General features: G+C 42.8%; 2 protein-coding genes across 2 annotated transcripts in view; one reads left to right on the plus strand and one right to left on the minus strand.

Moving 5' to 3' along the window:
* RSPH14 (radial spoke head 14 homolog) overlaps positions 1-22954 on the plus strand; it is a 416596-nt gene that overhangs the window by 106799 nt on the left and 286843 nt on the right. The gene's annotated exons all lie outside the window — the stretch shown is intronic.
* Positions 5649-22954, minus strand: part of GNAZ (G protein subunit alpha z) — a 193601-nt gene continuing 176295 nt past the window's right edge. The window contains exon 3 of the mRNA XM_069757607.1: positions 5649-9080. Within this exon, the coding sequence (XP_069613708.1) occupies positions 8736-9080 (345 nt within the window). The 3' untranslated portion in view covers positions 5649-8735. The remainder of the gene's footprint in view (positions 9081-22954) is intronic.

Raw genomic sequence — 22954 nt, forward strand, 5'->3', positions numbered from 1 at the left:
GGTGACTACCTCTTGAAGCTTATCAAGAGAAAGCCAAGAGTGTGCAAAGCAGTCATCAAAGCAAAAGGTGGCTACTTTGAAGAACCTAGAATATAAGACATAATTTCAGTTGTTTCACACTTTTTTGTTAAGTATATAATTCCACATGTGTTAATTCATAGTTTTGATGCTTTCAGTGTGAATGTACAATTTTCATAGTCATGAAAATACAGAATAATCTTTAAATGAGAAGGTGTGTCCAAACTTTTGGTCTGTACTGTATATACCTGTATGTCATCTCTTCTGTATATACTATATACCTGTATGTCATCTCCTCCTATATATAGTATATACCTGTATGTCATCTCGTATGTCGTGAAAATACAGAAAAATCTTTAAATGAGGTGTGTCCAAACTTTTCGTCTGTGCCGTGTGTGTGTGTGTGTGTGTGTGTGTGTGTGTATATATATATATATATATATATATATATATATATATATATATACACACACACACACTGCTCAACAAAATAATGAACACTTAAACAATAAAATATAACTCCAAGTAAATCAAACTTCTGTGAAATCAAACTGTCCACTTAGGAAGCAACACTGATTGACAATCAATTTCACATGCTGTTGTGCAAATGGAATAGACAACAGTGGTTCTGAAGGTGGGGACCACAGACCACATCTCAGTACCAATGCTCTCTGGCTGATGTTTTGGTCACTTTTGAATGTTGGTTGTGCTTTCAAACTCGTGGTAGCATGAGACGGACTCTTCAACCCACACAAGTTGCTCAGGTGGTGCAGCTCATCCAGGATGGCACATCAGTGTGAGCTGTGGCAAGAAGGTTTGCTGTGTCTGTCAACGTAGTGTCCAGAGGCTGGAGGTGCTACCAGGAGACAGGCCAGTAACATAGTAACATAGTTAGTAAGGCCGAAAAAAAGACATTTGTCCATCCAGTTCAGCCTATATTCCATCATAATAAATCCCCAGATCTACGTCCTTCTACAGAACCTAATAATTGTATGATACAATATTGTTCTGCTCCAGGAAGACATCCAGGCCTCTCTTGAACCCCTCGACTGAGTTCGCCATCACCACCTCCTCAGGCAAGCAATTCCAGATTCTTACCGCCCTAACAGTAAAGAATCCTCTTCTATGTTGGTGGAAAAACCTTCTCTCCTCCAGACGCAAAGAATGCCCTCTTGTGCCCGTCACCTTCCTTGGTATAAACAGATCCTCAGCGAGATATTTGTATTGTCCCCTTATATACTTATACATGGTTATTAGATCGCCCCTCAGTCGTCTTTTTTCTAGACTAAATAATCCTAATTTCGCTAATCTATCTGGGTATTGTAGTTCTCCCATCCCCTTTATTAATTTTGTTGCCCTCCTTTGTACTCTCTCTAGTTCCATTATATCCTCCCTGAGCACCGGTGCCCAAAACTGGACACAGTACTCCATGTGCGGTCTAACTAGAGATTTGTACAGAGGCAGTATACACCAGTCAAGTAGAGGAACAGCGCTCCATCCAGGTGTAGACCTAATGATGGTCGAAACGTCGCTTCACATTATGGCAGAATAAGGTTCTCTTTTCTACTACACCTGGATGGAAAAAAAATCTACACAACAAAATGACAGAAAGGTCCAAAGTATGCAGAAAAATACAAATTTTATTCCTTAAAGATAGCCAAAATTGGGCCAATATTTAAAGTGCAAGGGAGAAATGTGTAATAGATGTAACATATAATATGGAACATTGCAAGAGTATGGGCGCGCACAGGACATTGGTATACAAATGAGGAAAATAAAATAACCTCACTAATGGGCAAAAAGTATTGGGGCGGACGCGCTGGGTCATTGGTATGCTCGTGCCCTGGATCGTCCTTGTTGATGGGTAATTATGAATCTATATTGACTATAAGACGGTCATCCTACACTATGTATGGTGCTGTATGTACTCACTATGGCACTTATGTAGGGCACAATAGGAGTCTAATTATAATTTAACTCTTTTGATACTGGCTCTATATGGTAAAATACTTTTTGCCCATTAGTGAGGTTATTTTATTTTCCTCATTTGTATACCAATGTCCTGTGCGCGCCCATACTCTTGCAATGTTCCATATTGTATGTTACATCTATTACACATTTCTCCCTTGCACTTTAAATATTGGCCCAATTTTGGCTATTTTTAAGGAATAAAATTTGTATTTTTCTACATACTTTGGACCCTTCTGTCATTTTGTTGTGTAGATTTTTGTATGTCAGGACAATGATAGGGTGTGAATAGTCCGTTTTGCACACACAGGGACCTGATTGCTCATCAGGGTCTGCTGTGATAACATGTGGTTCTGTTCTTTAAGAGTTTTGTACACCTGGATGGAGGACTGTTCTTCTACTTGTTTGATTGCTTGGACTATCCATGACTGTTCCTTGGATTTGGAAGGGGCACCCCAATATAATGAGTGCTGTCAGCCTTCTCTTACTTATAGGCCAGTACACCAGGAGACGTGGAGGGGGCCATAGGAGGGCATCAACCCAGCAGCAGGACCGCTACTCCCGCCTTTGTGCAAGGAGGAACAGGAGGAGCACTGCCAGAGCCCTGCAAAATGACCTCCAGCAGGCCACAAATGTGCATGTGTCTGCACAAACTGTTAGAAACCGACTCCATGAGGATCGTCTGAGTTCCCGATGTCCACAGATGGGGGTTGTGCTCACAGCCCAACACCATGCAGGACGCTTGGCATTTGCCACAGAACACCAGGATTGGCAAATTCGCCACTGGCACCCTGTGCTCTTCACAGCTGAAAGCAGGTTCACACTGAGCACATGTGACAGACGTGACAGAGTCTGGATATGCCGTGGAGAGCGATCTGCTGCCTGCAACATCCTTCAGCATGACCAGTTTGGCAGTGGGTCAGTAATGGTGTGGGGTGGCATTTCTTTGGAGGGCTGCACAGCCCTCCATGTGCTCGCCAGAGGTAGCCTGACTGCCATTAGGTACCGAGATGAGATCCTCAGACCTCTTGTGAGACCATATGCTGGTGCGGTTGGCCTTGGGTTCCTCCTAATGCAGGACAATGCCAGACCTCATGTGGCTGGAATTCCCCAGACCTGAATCCGATTGAGCACATCTGGGACATCATGTTTCGCTCCATCCACCAACGTCACGTTGCACCACAGACTGTCCAGGAGTTGTCGGATGCTTTAGTCCAGGTCTGGGAGATCCCTCAGGAGACCATCCGCCGCCTCATCAGTAGCATGCCCAGGCGTTGTACACTATGGAGGTCATACAGGCACGTGGAGGCCACACACAATACTGAGCATCTTCTCCTTGTCATGGGGCATTTCCACTGAAGTTGGATCAGCCTGTAATTTGATTTTCCACTTTGATTTTGAGTATCATTCCAAATCCACACCTCCATGGGATATTCATTTTGATTTACATTGAAAATTGTTCTGAACACATTCCACTATGCAATGAATAATAATTTGCAACTGGAGTATTTCATTCAGAGATATCTAGGATGTGGTATTTTAGTGTTCCCTTTATTTTTTTGAGCAGTATATATATATAACAGTATACTTACCGAAACTGTGATTGCTTTCTGCGTCTTTCTTAAGATTGTTTACATACCGCCAATATTGCTCACATCTGGATTCTTATGAGCAAATGTAATAAATGCCATAAAAGTTGCAATAGTATAGCTCTGAAGAATTGAGGGGTTCGAAATCAGGAAAGGCCACAATGCTTTCATTTTTCAATGGAGGTCCTAGTGGTCAGACCCACTGATTAGACAAAGACCTATCCAATTGATATGCCATGAATAGTTAAGGTGGAAAGCCCCATTTAAGGTGTTATGGTGACGAGATGAATCAAGTGACAGAAAAGCTGGATGTGATTTAATTTGCGAGAGATATGAGTAGCAGATTTAAGGATTATTCTTAATGAGTAGAGGATTATCCTGTGATGACTGAGCATGCCACAAGCCTGTCACTACGTAACGAAACACTCCCTATGCACGATATGACAGAATCCAGCAGAGAAGTATTTATTTCTACCTTCGGCCTCATTCAGACTTCAGTTTTCTTTTTTTGCTCATACATGAAAAAAAAAAATGGACCAAATTTTAATCAGTGTTTTGGGTTAGATTTTCAGCAGTATCTCAGTTTTTACCATCAGTGTTACATTAGCGATTTTCACTCATGAAAAAATAAATTGCCAAGTCTGTCCTGGTGATTTGAAGTTGTATGTTTTAAAAAAAAAAATCTGAAAAAATCTGAATTTTCTATTTTAGCCTTTCTGATAAACTTTAATTGATTTTTTTCTTCACTTGGAAATATGCAGTTTGTATAAATGCAAATAACGATGACCGATCACCAAGATGGACCCATTGAAGGGTTCCTGAAAAGGCATGGGCATTATGCAGTGAAGCAAATCCCACTAGTTTAATTGGCCAAGTGGGATCATCTTCCAGGCTCTAGATCTTATTTAGAAGAATTTTGCCAAGCAGCTTGTCGTTAGATAATCTCAGCCAGTTAGCCAAGAAGAATGAAGGTTTGGATATGGCAGTGCACACTTTCTCCTGATCAGATTTCTTGAGGTGCTTATTCACAACACACAAAGGGTGTGTGGCACATGATATCTTTCTCAGGCGCCAAAAAATACTCCAAAAAAGTGAACATATGCACAGCAATGTCAAAATGACTTGAAAAACATATGTTCGGTGTTTTGTCACTTAAAAGAAGTGATCTGATTATTCTTCAGTATTGATGCCGCCAATACATTACTATGGAATCTAAAACTCTGCCATGACGAAAGATGTCCAAATTGCTGTCAAAGATGTTTCAAGAAAATGCAGGAATTTAAAAAAAGGATGCAGTTACGCTGGCCTCTGAAAAATGCTATGTGCACATACACTAACTCTTAGGCATAGCCTTTATGGTAGTTGCAAAATTCATATATCAGTAAGATTATCAGAAAGCAGGGCTGTGGAGTCGGTGTCCATTTTTGGTGGAGTTGGAATAAAGTGGACCAACTCTGACTCCTAAGTTACCGTATATAATAAATTGGGTCCAGTAGTACAATGCAGGATGTGCTGGAAATGTTTTCAGAAGAATTCGGAAAGTTATGAAATGTCCTATAAATGTCTGTTTGGTTTCTGATCTAAGCATCCAGGCCAGAGGTGAGGAACCTTTTTTCTGCCAAGGGCCATCTGGATATTTTTACCATCCTTCAGGGGCAAATTGCGCCCACAAAGTACATCCTGAAGCTGTGCTTGGTATCAGGACGTAATATTTCATGGCATGCGCCTTAGTTCTCAGTAGTAAAGACAGTGCACGAGCTCAGGGTAAGAAGAAATTACTGGGCCGGCAGCCATGAAAATTCACTTGCCGACCCAGGTACTGCGGTCCCCAGGAATCTGCCCTGGGGCCGGTTAAAAGGTCATGGAAGGCCATAAACGGCCCTCGGGCCTGAGTTTCCTCACCCCTGATCTAAGCTTTTAGGTGAGACTTTATCTACATGCTCTGTAGGGGGCAGTGCTGTGGGGTCGGGGAAATTTGAGGAGTCGGAGGTTTGGCTTACAGACTCCACAGCCCTGTCAGAAACCTAACCCGAAAAACAACCAATTAGCCATCTAGAAGAATGAAACACCAAGTTAACCATTCAGAATCTTTATTTCCCTTTCGCCAGTAGAGATTTAATTCTGAAATTGTAGTGTCATTAGTCTTCAGGGGCGAAGAAGCCTGCAAGGCACCCTGGGCAGTGCCAGGTACCAGGTACATACAGTGTGTTGCAGGCATCATGGACCCTGAGGATATAAGCCCTTGGCAGAGGAGTCATACACTTTTTATAGGGGGGTTGTGTTTTCAGGAGGACACTGTGTGACTTGACTTGAGTTACACATGAAGCTGGAAGGAGAGGAATTTACAGACTAAGTGGATGTGCTTTACACGGTCTCAACTTATTTACACACAGACATCACACAGACATCCAGAGCCAGCAGCCCTACCGCCAGAAAATGGAGAATATCCTTATGTTGGGCCTATGGAATGTCACACTTCCAGCTCCCAAAAACCTTGTAAAAAGCAAAAATGTGAAGATATTGTTCATATTGCTCCACTGATGCTTCTTTAAAAACGTACTGCTGTAGTTTAAGGGAAAGAAAAGCCGGGCCTCGCCACAACGTCTTTATTACCATAGAAAGTCTTTGTCTCTCAGTGTAAATACTCAAAAGCTTCTTTTCATTGCTTTGTATGTTTGTTTGTTTTTTTGCAAAATAAATAGCCAGTGTTATATGTTCCAGTGTTTCTTTGCTTTTTTTTTTGATACATACCTTTTTTTATTTCATAACAAACAAAAATAGTCAAGCATGTCTTTAAAATGTCTTAAAATTTTCCCCCCTTTTTTTGTTTATGAAAAACAGCATGGGACGTTGCAGAAAAAAAAGAATCTTGACAGCTGTATTTGAGTGGGCAATCTGCTGCTGGAGCCTGTTCCAAGCCGTCCTTGTGTCTTTAGAGAAGATGGTTGGGTTAGAAGGATATTACCTCGAAACAAAGTGGCAGAGGACAGGCTCTTCTAGTGCAGATACGGGTATACAAAATATAGGTTCAGAAATTTCAAAAGAAAATGTCTCCAAAGTGACCAAGCTTTGGATTCTACCTACTGTGGTTCAGATGCAACAGAGAGCAGCTGCAAAACAGGATTCCAATATAGAGGCCCATTTTCCACATTGAAAACGAGAAGGTGAAGACGGGAGAAAGTCCTTCTGGTACATATATTAGCAACTGTAAGGCAGTGAACACTGGGGAGCAATCCTGGCCTAAACCATGAGAAGAACACACTGTTGGGGAGCTTGGCCTGCTGCGTTTTCACAGCAAGGTCATTTGGCATGCTTTACGTTACCAGTCTATAATATAGCAGTATGTTGTATACTGCCTTCCAGAAGACAAAACATTCTGGAGAAATACTATTGATACGGTGTCATCATATCAGTACATATGACTACTAGTTTCAGAAATATTTCACCTTCTCACCAGCAGCATCTGTGTAATACCATTGATACTCTGAACAAATCAGACGAAGCAGTTAAATCGATGGTTCAAGATTTTCTAAAACTTGTAGAACACAGGGGACCCCCTAAAATGACCATGTGAATTACAGTCCATTGACCTGGAGTCCCACCGATCTTCGTTACCTACACTGCGGTGACCAAGCTTGGACTAGTCTTGTGCCTGCTGTAGCCACTGCCAAACCTAGGTAGTGGGAACGTCGCCGTTGGAGGACAGTTAGACTGGTGAAAGCACTAGAGCTTGCGGGGTTTATTAGAGAGTCTGTCAGCAAGTTGAAGCAATCCGTGCACTCTTGGAGTGGAAAAACAGTCAAGTGCATCTTTTCACCTACCTTCATTCCTTACTTGTTTTCCATCTATCTCTTCTCTTCGCTGACTCTATAAAGCCAGAGCTGTCAACCAAAGAAGAGGGAGGCAGACAGAGGGAAAAACAAGAAGGTGGTAAAGCGCAGTGACATGTTTGGCCAAAGCAAGGGTGCTCCGTGTGACTGTATGAACAGTCATACTGTGCTGACGAGAGTCCCTTTAATCATACATTGTGTGTTCTAGTACAAGCGCGTGCTCTAGTGCGTTCGTTTGTCTTCCAGTGTGCGCGCGTGTGTTCTAGTGCATGCATGCGTTCTTGTGTGTTCTAGTGCGTGCGTGTTCTAGTGCTTGCATGCGTTCTTGTGTGTGTTCTAGTGCATGCGTGCGTGTTCTAGTGCTTGCATGCGTTCTTGTGTGTTCTAGTACGTGCGTGTGTGCGTGCATTCGTGTGTGTGTTCTAGTGTGTGCGTGCATGTGTGTGTGTGTGTGTCCTAGTGCGTGCATGCGGGGGTTCTGGCTATATATCTGTTAATATGGAAAAAACTGAACTATTGTTGCTGTTCTCCTGCTGCCTTTCGAGTGGTGTATGAAGGAGGAGTAGCCGGTCCAGAAGGATAGTTAAAATAGAGACGTAGGTTCATAATGGTACATCACTTGGGAATGTGGTTGTGTTTTGGTTTATCTTGTCCCATCTCTGTATGAAGTAAGGCTACATGAATAAGACAAGCTATTGGCACCTTGATTTGTAGAAACTTAAGCCTCTGCAGCCATATTTGGACCAAAGAAAAAAAGAAATATCTTGTATTGCAGCTATAAAGTTGCAAATGTACAACAATTTTAAATACATATTAAAATATATAACCCTGTGTAGCTTTGGCACATATCGTAGGTGCCAGGCCTAGTTGGAATAATTCTTGATTGTTTGATCGGTGCTGGCAATAAAGCATCCTTTCTGACCGAACCTAGTGACATTTGGGACTTCTGCCGAGCTGACATACCTTAGATTCCCATTGGTAGCCAGTAACCTTTTATCAAACGGAGCTTGTCGCAGATTTACTACATCGGGCACCAGTCAAGCACAGTAGATCCACACACAACACACACACACCACACATACTTGATACAGGGAGCAAATAAAAAAAAAAACATTTTTCTGGTCTGACACCAGAAAAATCCAGATCACCCTTTCAGTCTGAAGACATCAAGTTTGTGAGGGTGAGGAATTCACTCTGGACTTTCAGTGCTGTATGTGGGGACCTTCTGGATCTGGCCTCACCCCTTGCTTAGTGTTGGCTTTAACCCCTGGCATGTAGTGTCAGGGATAAGGACGTGCCCTATTAACGTTGCAGGCTCCAGGGGAAACACTTAGCACAGTCCAATGTATTTGAGATTGTTCTGGATAATAACATCTGTCACTGCGTCAAACACAAACTGAATGTTGCTGGTGTCCGTAGCGCAGGTGAAGTGTGAATAAATCTCCTTGGTCTCCTTGTTACGATTCAAGTCCTCAAACTGACGCTGGATGTAAACTGCCGCTTCCTCATACGTATTCTGTCCCTTATAGTCGGGAAAGCAGACTGTGAGGGGGATGCGTCGAATCTTCTCAGCTAAGAGGTCCTTCTTGTTAAGGAAGAGGATTAGAGAAGTGTTGATAAACCAATTGTTGTTGCAGATGGAGTCAAACAGGCGAAGGCTTTCTGCCATGCGGCTCTGTATAGAAAAGAAAAGAGAGTTAGCTGTATGTCATAGATACAGTATAATACCCAGGTATTAACAGATCTTCTGGAGAAGGATTTCCTGAAACATTCTTAAACCACAAGATGAAATTCTGAACGCAGTTACAGCATTTGCAGGTGCAACAGTTGAATTAGTTGCCAACCATACTGTCAAATATGTAGACTCACATTATAGAACAATTTATACTGATAAAACCTCTTTATTAATCTATCGAGCTAGTAATGTGATATCAGTGACCGATTTGCTTTAAAAAAATATGTATAAAATAAACTTAGGCCAATTAACAGTGGGGTGCCACAGAGGGTCACTATTGGGCCCTCTTCTTTTTAACATATTTCAAAGATAATACATATTTAGTAGAATTTCAATATTGGAAGAGGATACTAAACTCGTCAAGGCAATAAACAGAGGAGGATAATTTAATATTACAAAAGGATTTATATAATCTGGAGGCTTGGGCAGAGAAACTGCAATTGTTTTAATTTAGATAAATATACGGTCGTACACTTGGACTGAAGAAATAAAATGTACAGTTATGTACAAATGGTAAAAACTTATGGGTGGGCAGGAAACTCTGCTTTGGTGACCAGTGCCAGACAGCTGCTGCATGGGATGCATTAAAACAGGCATAGATGCTTATGACAAGAACATTGTTTTGCCTCGATAAAAGTCACTAGTGTGGCCACACTTCTCCAATGGAGCCCAAAATTGTACACCGTATTCTGAAAAGGACGTGAACCAGAGCCGATGCACGCATATTGAGGGAATGCGTGAGCTGAAATACCAAAGCCTGGTTTTCACACCTAGGGTTATTTAGCTTTCAAAAATGAAGGCTTTGGGGCGATTATACAACAATGTACAAATATGAGGGGACAGTACAGAGATCTTTCTAGTGATCTTTTTACACCTGGGCCTGCAGTGACGACATCGCATAGAGCAAAGAAGGTTTAATCATAATCCCAGATGCAGATTCTTTACTGTAAGAGCAGTGAGACTATGAAACTTTCTGCCACATGATGGTTGATTAACTAAAAAACTACAATGAGGGCCTGGATGCCTTTCTCAAAAAATGTAATATTACAGGTTATGGGTACTATATTCTACGATGGGAGGTTGATCCAGGTAACTAGTCCAATTGCCGTATCAGAAGTTGGGATGTAATTTTTTCCCTAATCTGGGGCAATTAGCTTTTGCCTTCCTCTGCATCAACATGTTACGGTATAGGTAGAACTCAATGGACTGGTCTCTTCTTTCAGCCGTAAAACTATGCAACCAAGATATAAATAAAAAGAAAACTAAACCATTTCACATAAAGCTCTGGCAGACCACTGCAAAAATGTTCAGTTTGTCTGATTTTTCTCTTTATAGATATCAGTTTGAGTAAAATGTAAATTGTTTTTTTTTTTATTCTATAAACTTCTGACAACATGTCTCCGAATTTCCAAGCAATAAATTTTGTATTTTTTTTTTCGGAAAAGGAGAAAAGGTCAAAATTAAAAAACAAACAAAACAAAACAGTGCTTTCATATATCTCTATAGGAGACATAGAAACAGCTGAGCGCTTGCCATGAGGTTGGCCAAGAGTATGTAATATTGCTAGAGTACATACCTGCTGTGAATAGAACCCCCCCACCCCCGTACGGATCACATCCTGTATTTGTTTATTCAGATCAGTTTGCTTTTTAGAGAACAAGGGCCTGGCAGAAATCCCATTTTACAGACACTTCCGTGTCCTTGTCACCGATGCCCAGGTGGCTCCCTGCTCCTGCTAGATAATTAACAAGCCAATAGCAACGATAAGCGAGAGTATGCCGTCGGTGACGGAGCCCACTGTGTACATGCACATTCAAGTAATGTCACGGATCCCCCAGGTTACATTACAGCCACCACAATCTAATTAATCTCGCAGACTTTGGATGAAGAATTAACATGCATATGGCTCCAATATGGCTCGCTAACCTAGAAATATTATCCCGATAGTTTTACAATAAACTATGCTTTACATATGCGATCGCTCAGCAAGCAAGATTAATAAATGTCTCATACAGAATTAATCATTCTAATGGTGTAATTTAATTTATCCAGTAGCGTAATTTATTAATATGGACGCTTGGGCTAATAAAACTCCAGGTTGCACTCAGATTGTTAATTACTTAGTTAATTAGTCATGCTGCGGCCCTACCCAATACAGTCACGTGCATCCAAAATGGGCACATAGGCCTCTGACCGGTTGTGTGTAGAGAATGCCTACATCTGTTCATTGTATTTTTAGCAAGAAAAGACACCACCATAAAGTCACAACTTGGTGCAGCCTTTTACCTAGGTTGATATGACGGATTACATTGTTTTTTTTCTTCTGTAGAAGCCAGTGCTAAATAGAATTAAAGCACCGCTCTAGTGTTTTTTTATTTCAGCACTGGAGTGGTGCTACTAAGTACCTAGTCTTATACTTACCAGCCGCCGGTTTCCGCTCTTCCTGGCGGCGCCATGTTGTGACCACAACTTGTCACTGATCAGAAGTAACAGTAACGAGCTCTCAATGTAAAGCTACCGTCACACTCAGCAACGAGAATGACAACGATCCGTGACGTTGCAGCGTCCTTGATAGCGATCTCGTTGTGTTTGACACGCAGCAGCGATCTGGATCCCGCTGTGCCATCGCTGGTCGGAGCTAGAAGTCCAGAACTTTATTTTGTCGTCAGGTCGGCGCGTATCGTCATGTTTGACATCAAAAGCAACAATGCCAGCAATGTTTTACATGGAGCTAACAACCAGCTACAACGATAAGTGAGTCGCCGTTACGTTACTGGATCGCTCCTGCATCGTTCTGGAGCTGCAGTGTTTGACGTCTCTACAGCGACCTAAACAGCGACGCTCCAGCGATCGGCTCGTTGTCTATATCGCTGCAGCGTCGCTGAGTGTGACGGTACCTTAAGTCTATGACATCCTCGTTCCGGCTCTCATAGACTTACATTGAAAAGTGACTCATTCTAGCAAACAATGGAGCGATCAGACAGGTCACAAACTGCTGGAGACTGCCTGGAGTGACGCAGATAACAGAAGAAAAAGGCAGCTGGTGATATAAGACAGGGGGATGAGGGAACTTAGATTAGTTGCACCACTCCAGCGCTGCAACAAAAAACAAAACAAGAAGAAAACACTGGAGTGGTGCTTTCCATTGTCAGTCTCTCTACTGAACATTGCAGGTTTGTTGTTCTTTTTCTTAACTACAAATTAATTAATTAGGGGCCACATATGGAATAAAAAGAATGGCTCCTCATATCCCAGAGCAGCACCGTTCCAGTAATGTTGACGCCACCGTTCTTGGAGGGTGACGGGACAATGCAACTCCTGAGCGGCCAGATGCAGCTCATCAATATTCCTTCAGGGCAGACGTCCGCACATGCAAATGACACAACGATGTCACGTCACTGTCCGGGAACAGTGGTGCGGACATCACTGAACAGCACCAGGCAATTATCCATTGTTTTTGTCAGGACTGTGGAATCGGAGTCGTGGAGTCAGAGGTTTGGCTTACCGACTCCACAGCCCTGGTTTTTATTGCACATGGAGTCCTAAATTGATTAAGCTAAAACCATGTTCACACATAGCATTTTTGCAGCGTTTTTTTTTCCTGAAGCAAAACCTACTCTGTTGACATTAAAAACAAAACACAGATTTTGCTGCTTTTTTGGTGCTGATTACATGTTTGAATTGTCTACAATACATGCGGCAAAGCCTGTTTGTTGTATTTTTTCCCCACCTTCTTATTGCTGTCTACGGTTAAAAAAAGGTGCAAAAATTGACATGCCCCGGATATCAAAAACACTGCAGTACCGTACTTAAATTCAGTCAGGAAACAAAACAAGAGTATGCCTGAGGATTCGGAATCTCCTAGCTTTTAGGCTGTGTGCACACATCAGGATTTCTTGCAGAAATTTCCTGAGCAAAATCGGACCTTTTCTGCAAGAAATCCGCATGCATTTTTTTTTTTTTGCTTTTTTTCCGGAGATTTCCCAATGCAATAATATAGTGGGAAATCAGCAAAAAAATCCTCAAAATTAATGAACATGCTGCGTTTACCGCGATGCGTTTTTTTAGCGGAAACAAACGCAACATGTGCAAAAAAATTGTGGAATGCATTCTAAATGATGGGATGCATATGTATGCGTTTTTTATGCATTTTTATCGCATTTTTATAGCGAAAAATCTGCAACGTGTGCACACAGCCTTACAGCTGTTCAGCAGGCAGAAAAAAAAAAGCTATGTTCACACCCAGCGTTTTTGTAGTGTTATCTGTTTTCTATTCTTATTCTACGGGGGTATGCTTTATTGTGGTACGAGTTATGGTTTAGAAAAGCAGCATTAATTTTAATATAGAATGTACTGGAAAATGTGAACAAAAACTCCGAAGTAAAATCATTAACACCCCTCAACCCCCTCTGCAATTCCACTATTGTTTTTCAGATCTTATTTTTACAACGTTCATTGTGCCCTAAAAGTGACCGGGAGATAGGTTTGTACGGGCCAATGCGTTTACGACTATATCAAATTTGTAAACATTCTTTTTTTCATTTAAATTTTGAGCAGTGAAAAGAATTCAGAAAAATGTCATTTTTTTTGCGTTTTGAACTGACACATTTTGCTAGCTTTTTATTGCATTTATTTATTTTTTATGAGGAGCAGGGTTCAGAAAAAAAAATGCAGTTTTGCCATTTCAACTTTTACCTTTGGAGTCAATTTTATAATTTGATAGGTTGGACTTTTCCAGACGCAACACTACCAAACATTTAGTTTTTATGTCTTTTAAAAAGGAAAAAAGTGAATTCGAAATTTTATATATTTTTTAAAATGTGTTTTCTTTACTTTATCTTTTAGTCTCTGTGGAACTCTGATCACTTGTGTTACATACCGCATACCATGTTGGTGTATAGATAAATTCATGGTGTCCTATGAAGGCCAGCCAAGTGTGCTGGACTATCTAGGAGTACCTTCATAGCAATCACCCAATGGCTGCCTATGCAGCCTCAATAGTAAAAAGATCTAATGTGAAAGATAATTAAAAAAAATAAAAAAATCATCATATACTCACATTCCGGCGCCTTTGCCGCTCCTCGCGACGCTCCGGTGACCAGTCCATGCAAGCGGCAGGTTCCGGTGGCAAAGATGGTATGCGACAAGGACCTGTCATGACGTCACGGTCATGTGACCACGACGTCATCACAGGTCCTGCGAGAAAGACCTGCCATGACGTCACGGTCATGTGACCGCGACGTCATCACAGGTCCTGCGCCCATACCAACCCTGGGACTGGAAGCTGCCGGGTGCACCGCACGCAGGGCCAGGACTTCAACGGAGGGTGAGTATATGTTTATTTTTTATTTTAAGTCTATATGCTACGTGACTGGGCAATATGCTACGTGGCTGGGCAATATGCTACGTGGCTGGGCAATATGCTACGTGGCTGGGCAATATACTACGTGACTGGGCAATATACTACGTGGCTGGGCAATATGCTACGTGGCTGGGCAATATACTACGTGGCTGGGCAATATGCTACGTGACTGGGCAATATGCTACGTGGCTGGGCAATATACTACGTGGCTGGGCAATATACTACGTGGCTGGGCAATATGCTACGTGGCTGGGCAATATACTACGTGGCTGGGCAATATGCTACGTGGCTGGGCAATATGCTACGTGGCTGGGCAATATACTACGTGGCTGGGCAATATGCTACGTGACTGGGCAATATGCTACGTGGCTGGGCAATATACTACGCGGCTGGGCAACTGGGCAATATACTACGTGGACATGCATATTCTAGAATACCCGATGCGTTAGAATCGGGCCACCATCTAGTATGTATATGTATGTATGTGTATATAATATTAATATATATATATATATATATATATATATATATATATATATATATATATATATAATCTTCTGCCATATTACTTTTATTGGAACAAAGAACTATAAATATATATGGGTAGGCAACTATGCCCATGAAATCTTTATATCTGTGCTTGCTTGCCAGAAAAAGAATGTGTTACTCCATGAGTCAGTGACCTTTAATGACTCAATGATAATTACCATCATTCATGAATACTGGGCATGAAGTGTTCTGTTGATTTCACTGGTTCCTAATAAAAGGATATGCTCAGTTCTGATTAACACTGGTTTAGTTTATATATTGCATCGTTTGTGTATCGAGATAACTATAAGCCACCCACCTTGGGTTACGGCAATTTCATATCCAAATAGAGCCATATAATTGTGGTTATAGACAGCCGGGTCATCTTTTTCCTATTTATACACATCAATATCTCCACAAGCATAGTATAGGGCCCAGGAGGAACTAAGCAGACTAAAATATGTATTATGCTTCTTTTACACTTGCTGTGCTTTTTGCGGGCTGTATTGCCGTAATTTTCACGGTTTGTCACAAAAACGAACTGCAAAAATCTTCTCGGATCGCCGTTTTTCTGGTTTGGAATAGGTCCATCTCGTGTCTCTGCAGGCCTTCGAAGTGATAAACAGGAAGTACATGGGAGTGTCTAGTAAATATACGGCGTTCCGCATATATGGTCTTCACGGTGTACCGCAAAATCAACACACTGGGCAAGCTTCCGTTGTTTTTACAGCCCCATTGATTTCAATGGGGGCTGTATCCGTAAGCCATGAAAAATATTGAGCAGGCACGATATTTTTTCACGGCCGTAAATACGGCCATACGGCATTCGGCGCTCCGACGAATTTTATATAAATCCTCTGGTACTGAAGTGGTTAATACTTGGGTGGAATTCATCACTAGTTAAGTGGGTGTCCCACCAGTATTCCGTTTACACAAGCCATATACCCACAGGCAGCCTGAAAGCTTACAAAGTGGCAAGGAGGGCATTCCAACTTCTGACAACATATTCCATTTTTATTTTGTCATTAAAATGCCATGCCAAATGAAACAAAAAAAGGGGGATAGAAAAAAAAAGGAATACAGTTCTTGATAAAGAATTTTAATGACAAAATAAAATTGGATATTTATCTGGAAGCCCTGTTAGCCACTTTGCATCCACACAGTGATCAGCATGTGTGTCTGTTCATTTTGGACTTCATTTGTCCACAGTGAGCTGGCTTCCCTTTCCTTTTCGTTGGCTTACAAGCTTAAAATAATGTATTTCTTTCTGGTTTATGTGCTAATTAATATGTGGGTACATGACAATGTTGCAGGAGGGCTGTATCCGCACCCCACATCAACCAACCGGGCACACGTGCGTGTTCACAAGAAATCCAGCTACTGTCTATGAACTTCTTGCCAAAAGCAAAGCCGTTGAAGAGTGACTAGAAAAGCGTCACTTATCCCAATGCTGCATATGGCTGCTCCCCTCCTCCTCCCCTCGCTCCATTCTGTCTCCCTTTCCCTTAGGCCTATACAGCGCACTTGCCTCTCGTTAATTAATTTAGGTGTATGGGCTAATTAAAATTTTTACATTGCGACCCAAGTGAGGTATTCAGCTGGGAACAATCAAGACACATGTTTCCCTCATGTGGTCCTGCCTGTTGCTATTCCCATGGTTACCACCAACATGGCTGTCTGGGCGAGCGTCTCTCCGCTGTTTCTTTGTACGCCGTTGAACCCCACTGATTGGGTTGGTTATTAATGAGAACAACGGACTGCAGATCTATAAAACGTACAGACAAATCAAGACAAATGGCATAAAATAGCAGCTACACTGAGAGGCTACTTAATCCTTACAGAACAAAAGACAACAAGCTTATTTGGCAATTAAATTTTTAATATTCTTCATTAAAGATAATGTAATTATTCACAATTCATTTTTTTTTTATACCTAATTCCGAAAACTAGTGACTAGACTGAATTCCGTCGCACATAGCAGCAGCCACGTTCCTCCGTCCTACACAAATTGTGTAGAAATGACAAGCAAATATGTAACAGGCATTTCTTTGGGACTAATCGGCATCTACATGTAAAGAATCTATATATATAATTGTCTAAGGGTTTTTCCGTCTGTCTGTCTTTCTGTCTGTCTGTCTGTCTCTGTCCTGGAAATCCCGCGTCTCTGATTGGTCGAGGCCGCCAGGCCTCGACCAATCAGCAACGGGCACAGCGACGATGATGTCATAAAGGACGTAGACATCTCACGTTTCTGATTCAGCGACGGGCACAGTATCGACGTAGATGTCATAATGGTTGCCATGGCGACGATGATGTCATAAAGGTTGCCTCGACCAATCAGCGACGGGCACAGTCTGCCGCGAATTCTGGAATCATCATTGTCCATGTACTACGGGGACATGCATATTCTAGAATACTCGATGCGTTAGAATCGGGCCACAGCGACGATGATGTCATAAAGGACGTAGACTTCCCACGTCTCTGATTGGTCGAGGCCGCCGCCAGCAATGGGCACAGCGACGATGATGTCATAATGGTTGCCATGGCGACGATGATGTCAAAGGTTGCCTTGACCAATCAGCGACGGGCACAGCATGGCGACGATGATGTCATAAAGGCTGCCTCGGCCAATCAGCGACGGGCACAGTCTGCCGCGAATTCGCCTCGACCAATCAGCGATGGGCACAGTATCGACGTAGATGTCATAATGGTTGCCATGGCGACGATGATGTCATGAAGGTTGCCTCGACCAATCAGCGACGGGCACAGTCTGCCGCGAATTCTGGAATCATCATTGTCCATATACTACGGGGACATGCATATTCTAGAATACCCGATGCGTTCGAAACGGGCCACAATCTAGTATTAGTAATAATTGTCATCATCAGGGTTAACACAAACAGCAATTTCCAAGAAATATGTCTAAAAACCATAATTCTGGATTAAGAGGAAACCTAATCAAAGAATATGCCCCCCTCCCCCACTCGCCTCAAAAAAAAAAATCAACAGCAACTGTCCTTTTTTAAATGGCCACTAGCAATTTTTAGGTGTATCGTCTGTTTCCCACTCTCCCCTCCCCCGACTAGGACGCTGACTCACTGACCATCCTGGCCCAGCCCTTGTCCTGTGTGTCCTCCTCCTCCTACTGCTGTTTCCTGGGGTCTGCGCATGCCTGACACTGCATTTAAGGTGTTTAGGTCTTAAAGAGATTGTGTGCACCGTCCTAAAGTATTCCCAGCCAATGGCTGTTGGGAGGTGCTTGAGCAACGTGCTAAGTCAGTTAGTCTGAACACTTACTATTTCTCAGGTCCCCTGTCTGTTAGTACCTACCAGTACCCACTTGAGCCTGCTCCTTCTTGCCTGTGCCTTTCAGTATCTGCTCTTCTGTATACCAGCCACACCTGCGGTGCCAGTGTGTATACCACCTGTACCTGTCTGCACCTGCCTGTACTTGTCAAGGTCCTTCCATTCCTGGTCATTCCAACTACCTGCCCCTTTGGGGGTCAGCTGCCATATGTCCGAGGTCTGTCATGGAGTAGTACCTGGCTCTCATCTGGAGCCGAGTCTAACCTCACCTTCAGGGGCTCTAGCGAAGAGTCAGGTGTTCGCCTAATAATGCACCGCCAGGCTCTCTTCGGTCCACGGCACAGTGGTTCCACCACTATACCCCTTACACTAGGATGGCCAAAAAGGCTAATTTAGACCATTTTCTGGTAACCATCAGTGATTTTTTTCTTACATCATCTGTTTTGACAGATGCCCTGAAATATCTGTCGACAAGCCAATCTGCATGTTTTTTTGGGGGTCATTGTCAGGTGCTGTAGTTGAAAAGTTGTTTATGCTGAGGATCTGTATCCCATCAATGGAAAACCAGACTAGCTTTTCCAATCTAAAAATTAATGACTTGTTAGAAAAATGGCTAGTTAATATTCCTAATGTATGGCATGCTTAAAGGGGATGTTCGGTATTTTAGAATAGATGATCTATGCTAAGGATAGGTCATCAATATAAGGTGGGGGTAAAACACATGGCAACCCCTGCTGATCAGCTGTTACCGATGGCGGCTGGATGTCATCAGTCGCGGAGATGCACAGTACAGAGCTCTGTCAACTGTATAGTGGTCATGGCCAGGTACTGCACATTGGCTCCTATTCAAATGAATAGATGTGGATCTGCAGTAACCTGCTGTGGCCTCTATACAGTTGGAGCTGTGCGGTTTCACGCCCCAATTGCGTATATCCGGCCACCACCGAGAACAGCCAATTGGAAGGGTGTGCCAGTTGTCCAACCCCCACCAATCTGGTATAGATGACCTATCCGAAGACTAAGCCATCAATAGAAATGTACTGAACAGCTCCTTATTCTGTCATATTGCAATTAACAAAATATATATATATATATATATATATATATATATATATATATATATATATATATATATATATATATATATATATATACACAGTGGGGCAAAAAAGTATTTAGTCAGTCAGCAATAGTGCAAGTTCCACCACTTAAAAAGATGAGAGGCGTCTGTAATTTACATCATAGGTAGACCTCAACTATGGGAGACAAACTGAGAAAAAAAAATCCAGAAAATCACATTGTCTGTTTTTTTAACATTTTATTTGCATATTATGGTGGAAAATAAGTATTTGGTCAGAAACAAAATTTCATCTCAATACTTTGTAATATATCCTTTGTTGGCAATGACAGAGGTCAAACGTTTTCTGTAAGTCTTCACAAGGTTGCCACACACTGTTGTTGGTATGTTGGCCCATTCCTCCATGCAGATCTCCTCTAGAGCAGTGATGTTTTTGGCTTTTCGCTTGGCAACACGGACTTTCAACTCCCTCCAAAGGTTTTCTATAGGGTTGAGATCTGGAGACTGGCTAGGCCACTCCAGGACCTTGAAATGCTTCTTACGAAGCCACTCCTTTTGCACTATTGCTGACTGACTAAATACTTTTTTGCCCCACTGTATATAGTAGATGCGACATAAACCAATGTGAAGTGAAAATAAACATATATTAGATTGTGGCCCGATTCGAACGCATCGGGTATTCTAGAATATGCATGTCCACGTAGTATATTGCCCAGCGACGTGGTATATTGCCCAGTCACATACTATATTGCCCAGCCACGCAGTATATTGCCCAGCCACGTAGTGTATTGCCCAGCGACATAGTATATTGCCGAGTCACGTAGTATATTGCCCAGCCACATAGTATATAGCAGAGCCACGTAGTATATTGGCCAGTCACGTAGTATATTGGCCAGCGACGTAGTATATTGCCCAGCGACATAGTATATTGCCAAGTCACATAGTATATTGTCCAGCCACATAGTATATTGCCCAGTCATGTAGTATATTGCCCAGCGACGTAGTATATTGCCCAGCCCACGTAGTATATTGCCCAGCCACGTAGTATATTGCCCAGCCACGTAGTATATTGCCCAGTCACGTAGTATATTGCACAGCGACGGAGTATATTGTCCACCCACATAGTCTATTGCACAGCGACGGAGTATACAGCACAGAGCCACGTAGTATAGAGAGTTAAAAAAATAAATAAACATATACTCACCTTCCGAGGGCCCGTTGAAGTCCTGCTATACTCACCATCCGCCGCCTTTCCCACTCCTCTGGACGCTCCCGGGATCGCTACATTGCAAGCGGCAGCTTCCGGTCCCAGGGCTGGTGTGCGACAAGGACCTGCCGTGACGTCACAGTCATGTGACCGCGACGTCATCACAGGTCCTGCTCATACCAGCCCTGGGACCGGAAGCTGACGCTTGCAATGGAGGGATCCCGGGAGCGTCCAGAGGAGCGGGAAAGGCGGCGGATGGCGAGTATAGCAGGACTTCAACGCAGGACCGTGACGTCACGGCAGGTCCTTGTCGCACACCAGCCCTGGGACCGGAAGCTGTCGCTTGCAATTGAGCGATCCCAGGAGCGGGAAAGGTGGCAGAGGGTGAGTATAGCAGTTTTTTTTTTTTTTATTATTATTTTTAACATGACATTTTTACTATTGATGCTGCACACAGGGTTAATACCAGTGGTAACGGAGTGCGTTACACCGCGGGCCGTTACCGCTGCCATTAACCCTGTGTGAGCGGTGAGTGGAGGGGATTATGGAGCGGGTGCCGGGCAGTGAGTGCAGGGGAGTAGGGAGGGACTAATCGGACTGTGCCCGTCACTGATTGGTCGCGGCAGCCATGACAGGCAGCTGCTGAGACCAATCAGCGAATGAATAACCATGACAGAAGGACAGACAGACAGACGGAAGTGATAAGACAGCTATATAGTAGATTTTATATATATATATATATATATATATATATATATATATATATATATATATATACACACATACTAGATGGTGGCCCGATTCTAACGCATCGGGTATTCTAGAATATGCATGTCCACGTAGTATATTGCCCAGTCACGTAGTATATTGCCCAGCCACGTAGTATACAGCACAGAGCCACATAGTATAGTGCCCAGCCACGTAGTATATAGCCCAGCCCACGCAGTATATAACAGTGGCCACGTAATACATAGCACAGCCTACGGAGTATATAACACTGCCTATGTAGTATACAGCACAGAGCCACGCGGTATGTAACACAGCCAACGTAGTATACAGCAGTGTGGGCACCATATCCCTGTTAAAAAAAATAATTAAAATAAAAAATAGTTATATACTCACCTCCTGGGATCCAGCGGAGCTCCGGCAATAGGCGCGCGGTTGCCGCCATCTTCCGTTCCCAGGATGCATTGCGAAATTACCCAGATGACTTAGTGGTCTCGCGAGACCGCTAAGTCTTCTGGGTAATTTTGCAATGCATCGCTGGGAATGGAAGATGGCGGCAGGCGCGAGCGGCTCAGCGGACTACGGAGGGTGAGTATAGCAGGTTTTTTGTTTTTTTAATTATTTTTAACATTACATATTTTTACTATTGATGCCGCATAGGCAGCATCAATAGTAAAAGGTTGGGGACACACAGGGTTAATAGCGGCGGTAACGGAGTGCGTTACCTGTGGCATAACGCGGTCTGTTACCGCCGGCATTAACCCTGTGTGAGCGGTGGCTAGTATGCGGGCGCCGGGCACTGACTGCGGGTAGTAAGGAGCGGCCATTTTCTTCCGGACTGTGCCCGTCGCTGATTGGTCGTGGCTGTTTTGCCGCGACCAATCAGCGACTTGGATTTCCAGGACAGACAGAGGCCGCGACCAATGAATATCCATGACAGACAGACAGAAAGACAGACAGACAGATGGAAGTGACCCTTAGACAATTATATAGTAGATAGAGATATATATATACGGTATCGTTCAAAAATCAGTGAATATCTCGGCTTACTTTTATTCTGTTCTGTTTTTTTACACAATACTGATCCTCCATTCTGCGTCTGAGACCGGTATACACCGTTCAGGAATTTCAAAAGAAAAGTACAAGGATTGAAATCGCTGAGCCATGCATTGATACAAGCCAAATCCTGGACGAGGCAGAACCTGTTCCAAGTACGAGAGTAAGGCTGGCAATGTGCCATCTAGCTAAGGAAGCAGACTAAAGGGGATTGTTCAATTTTGACTTTTATGAAATGTCACTGACATTAATGAGAAATTCACTAGCGGGAATGCAATGGGTGTACCACCTACTTGCGCAACTAAAGCTACCCAGGGTGCTTCTGGGATTGCAGTCAACAAGGAGATATGGTCCCCACACCTGTTGGATGTGACCAAAGTAGTTTTGTCTGGTATAGAATGTAATGTCTTATTTTTTTTCTGTTCCAAATCCAGCTTTGAGGAACAATTTTGAGAAGCCTAGCTTTATTTTAAAATAGCCCAACGTATGGTCTTCCAATTACGACCTTTATTATTAACATTTTTGACTGCTAAGCAGACTATTAGGCCAGT

This window comes from Ranitomeya imitator, chromosome 1 (assembly GCF_032444005.1).
Source record: "Ranitomeya imitator isolate aRanImi1 chromosome 1, aRanImi1.pri, whole genome shotgun sequence".
Taxonomy (NCBI): Eukaryota; Metazoa; Chordata; class Amphibia; order Anura; family Dendrobatidae; genus Ranitomeya; species Ranitomeya imitator.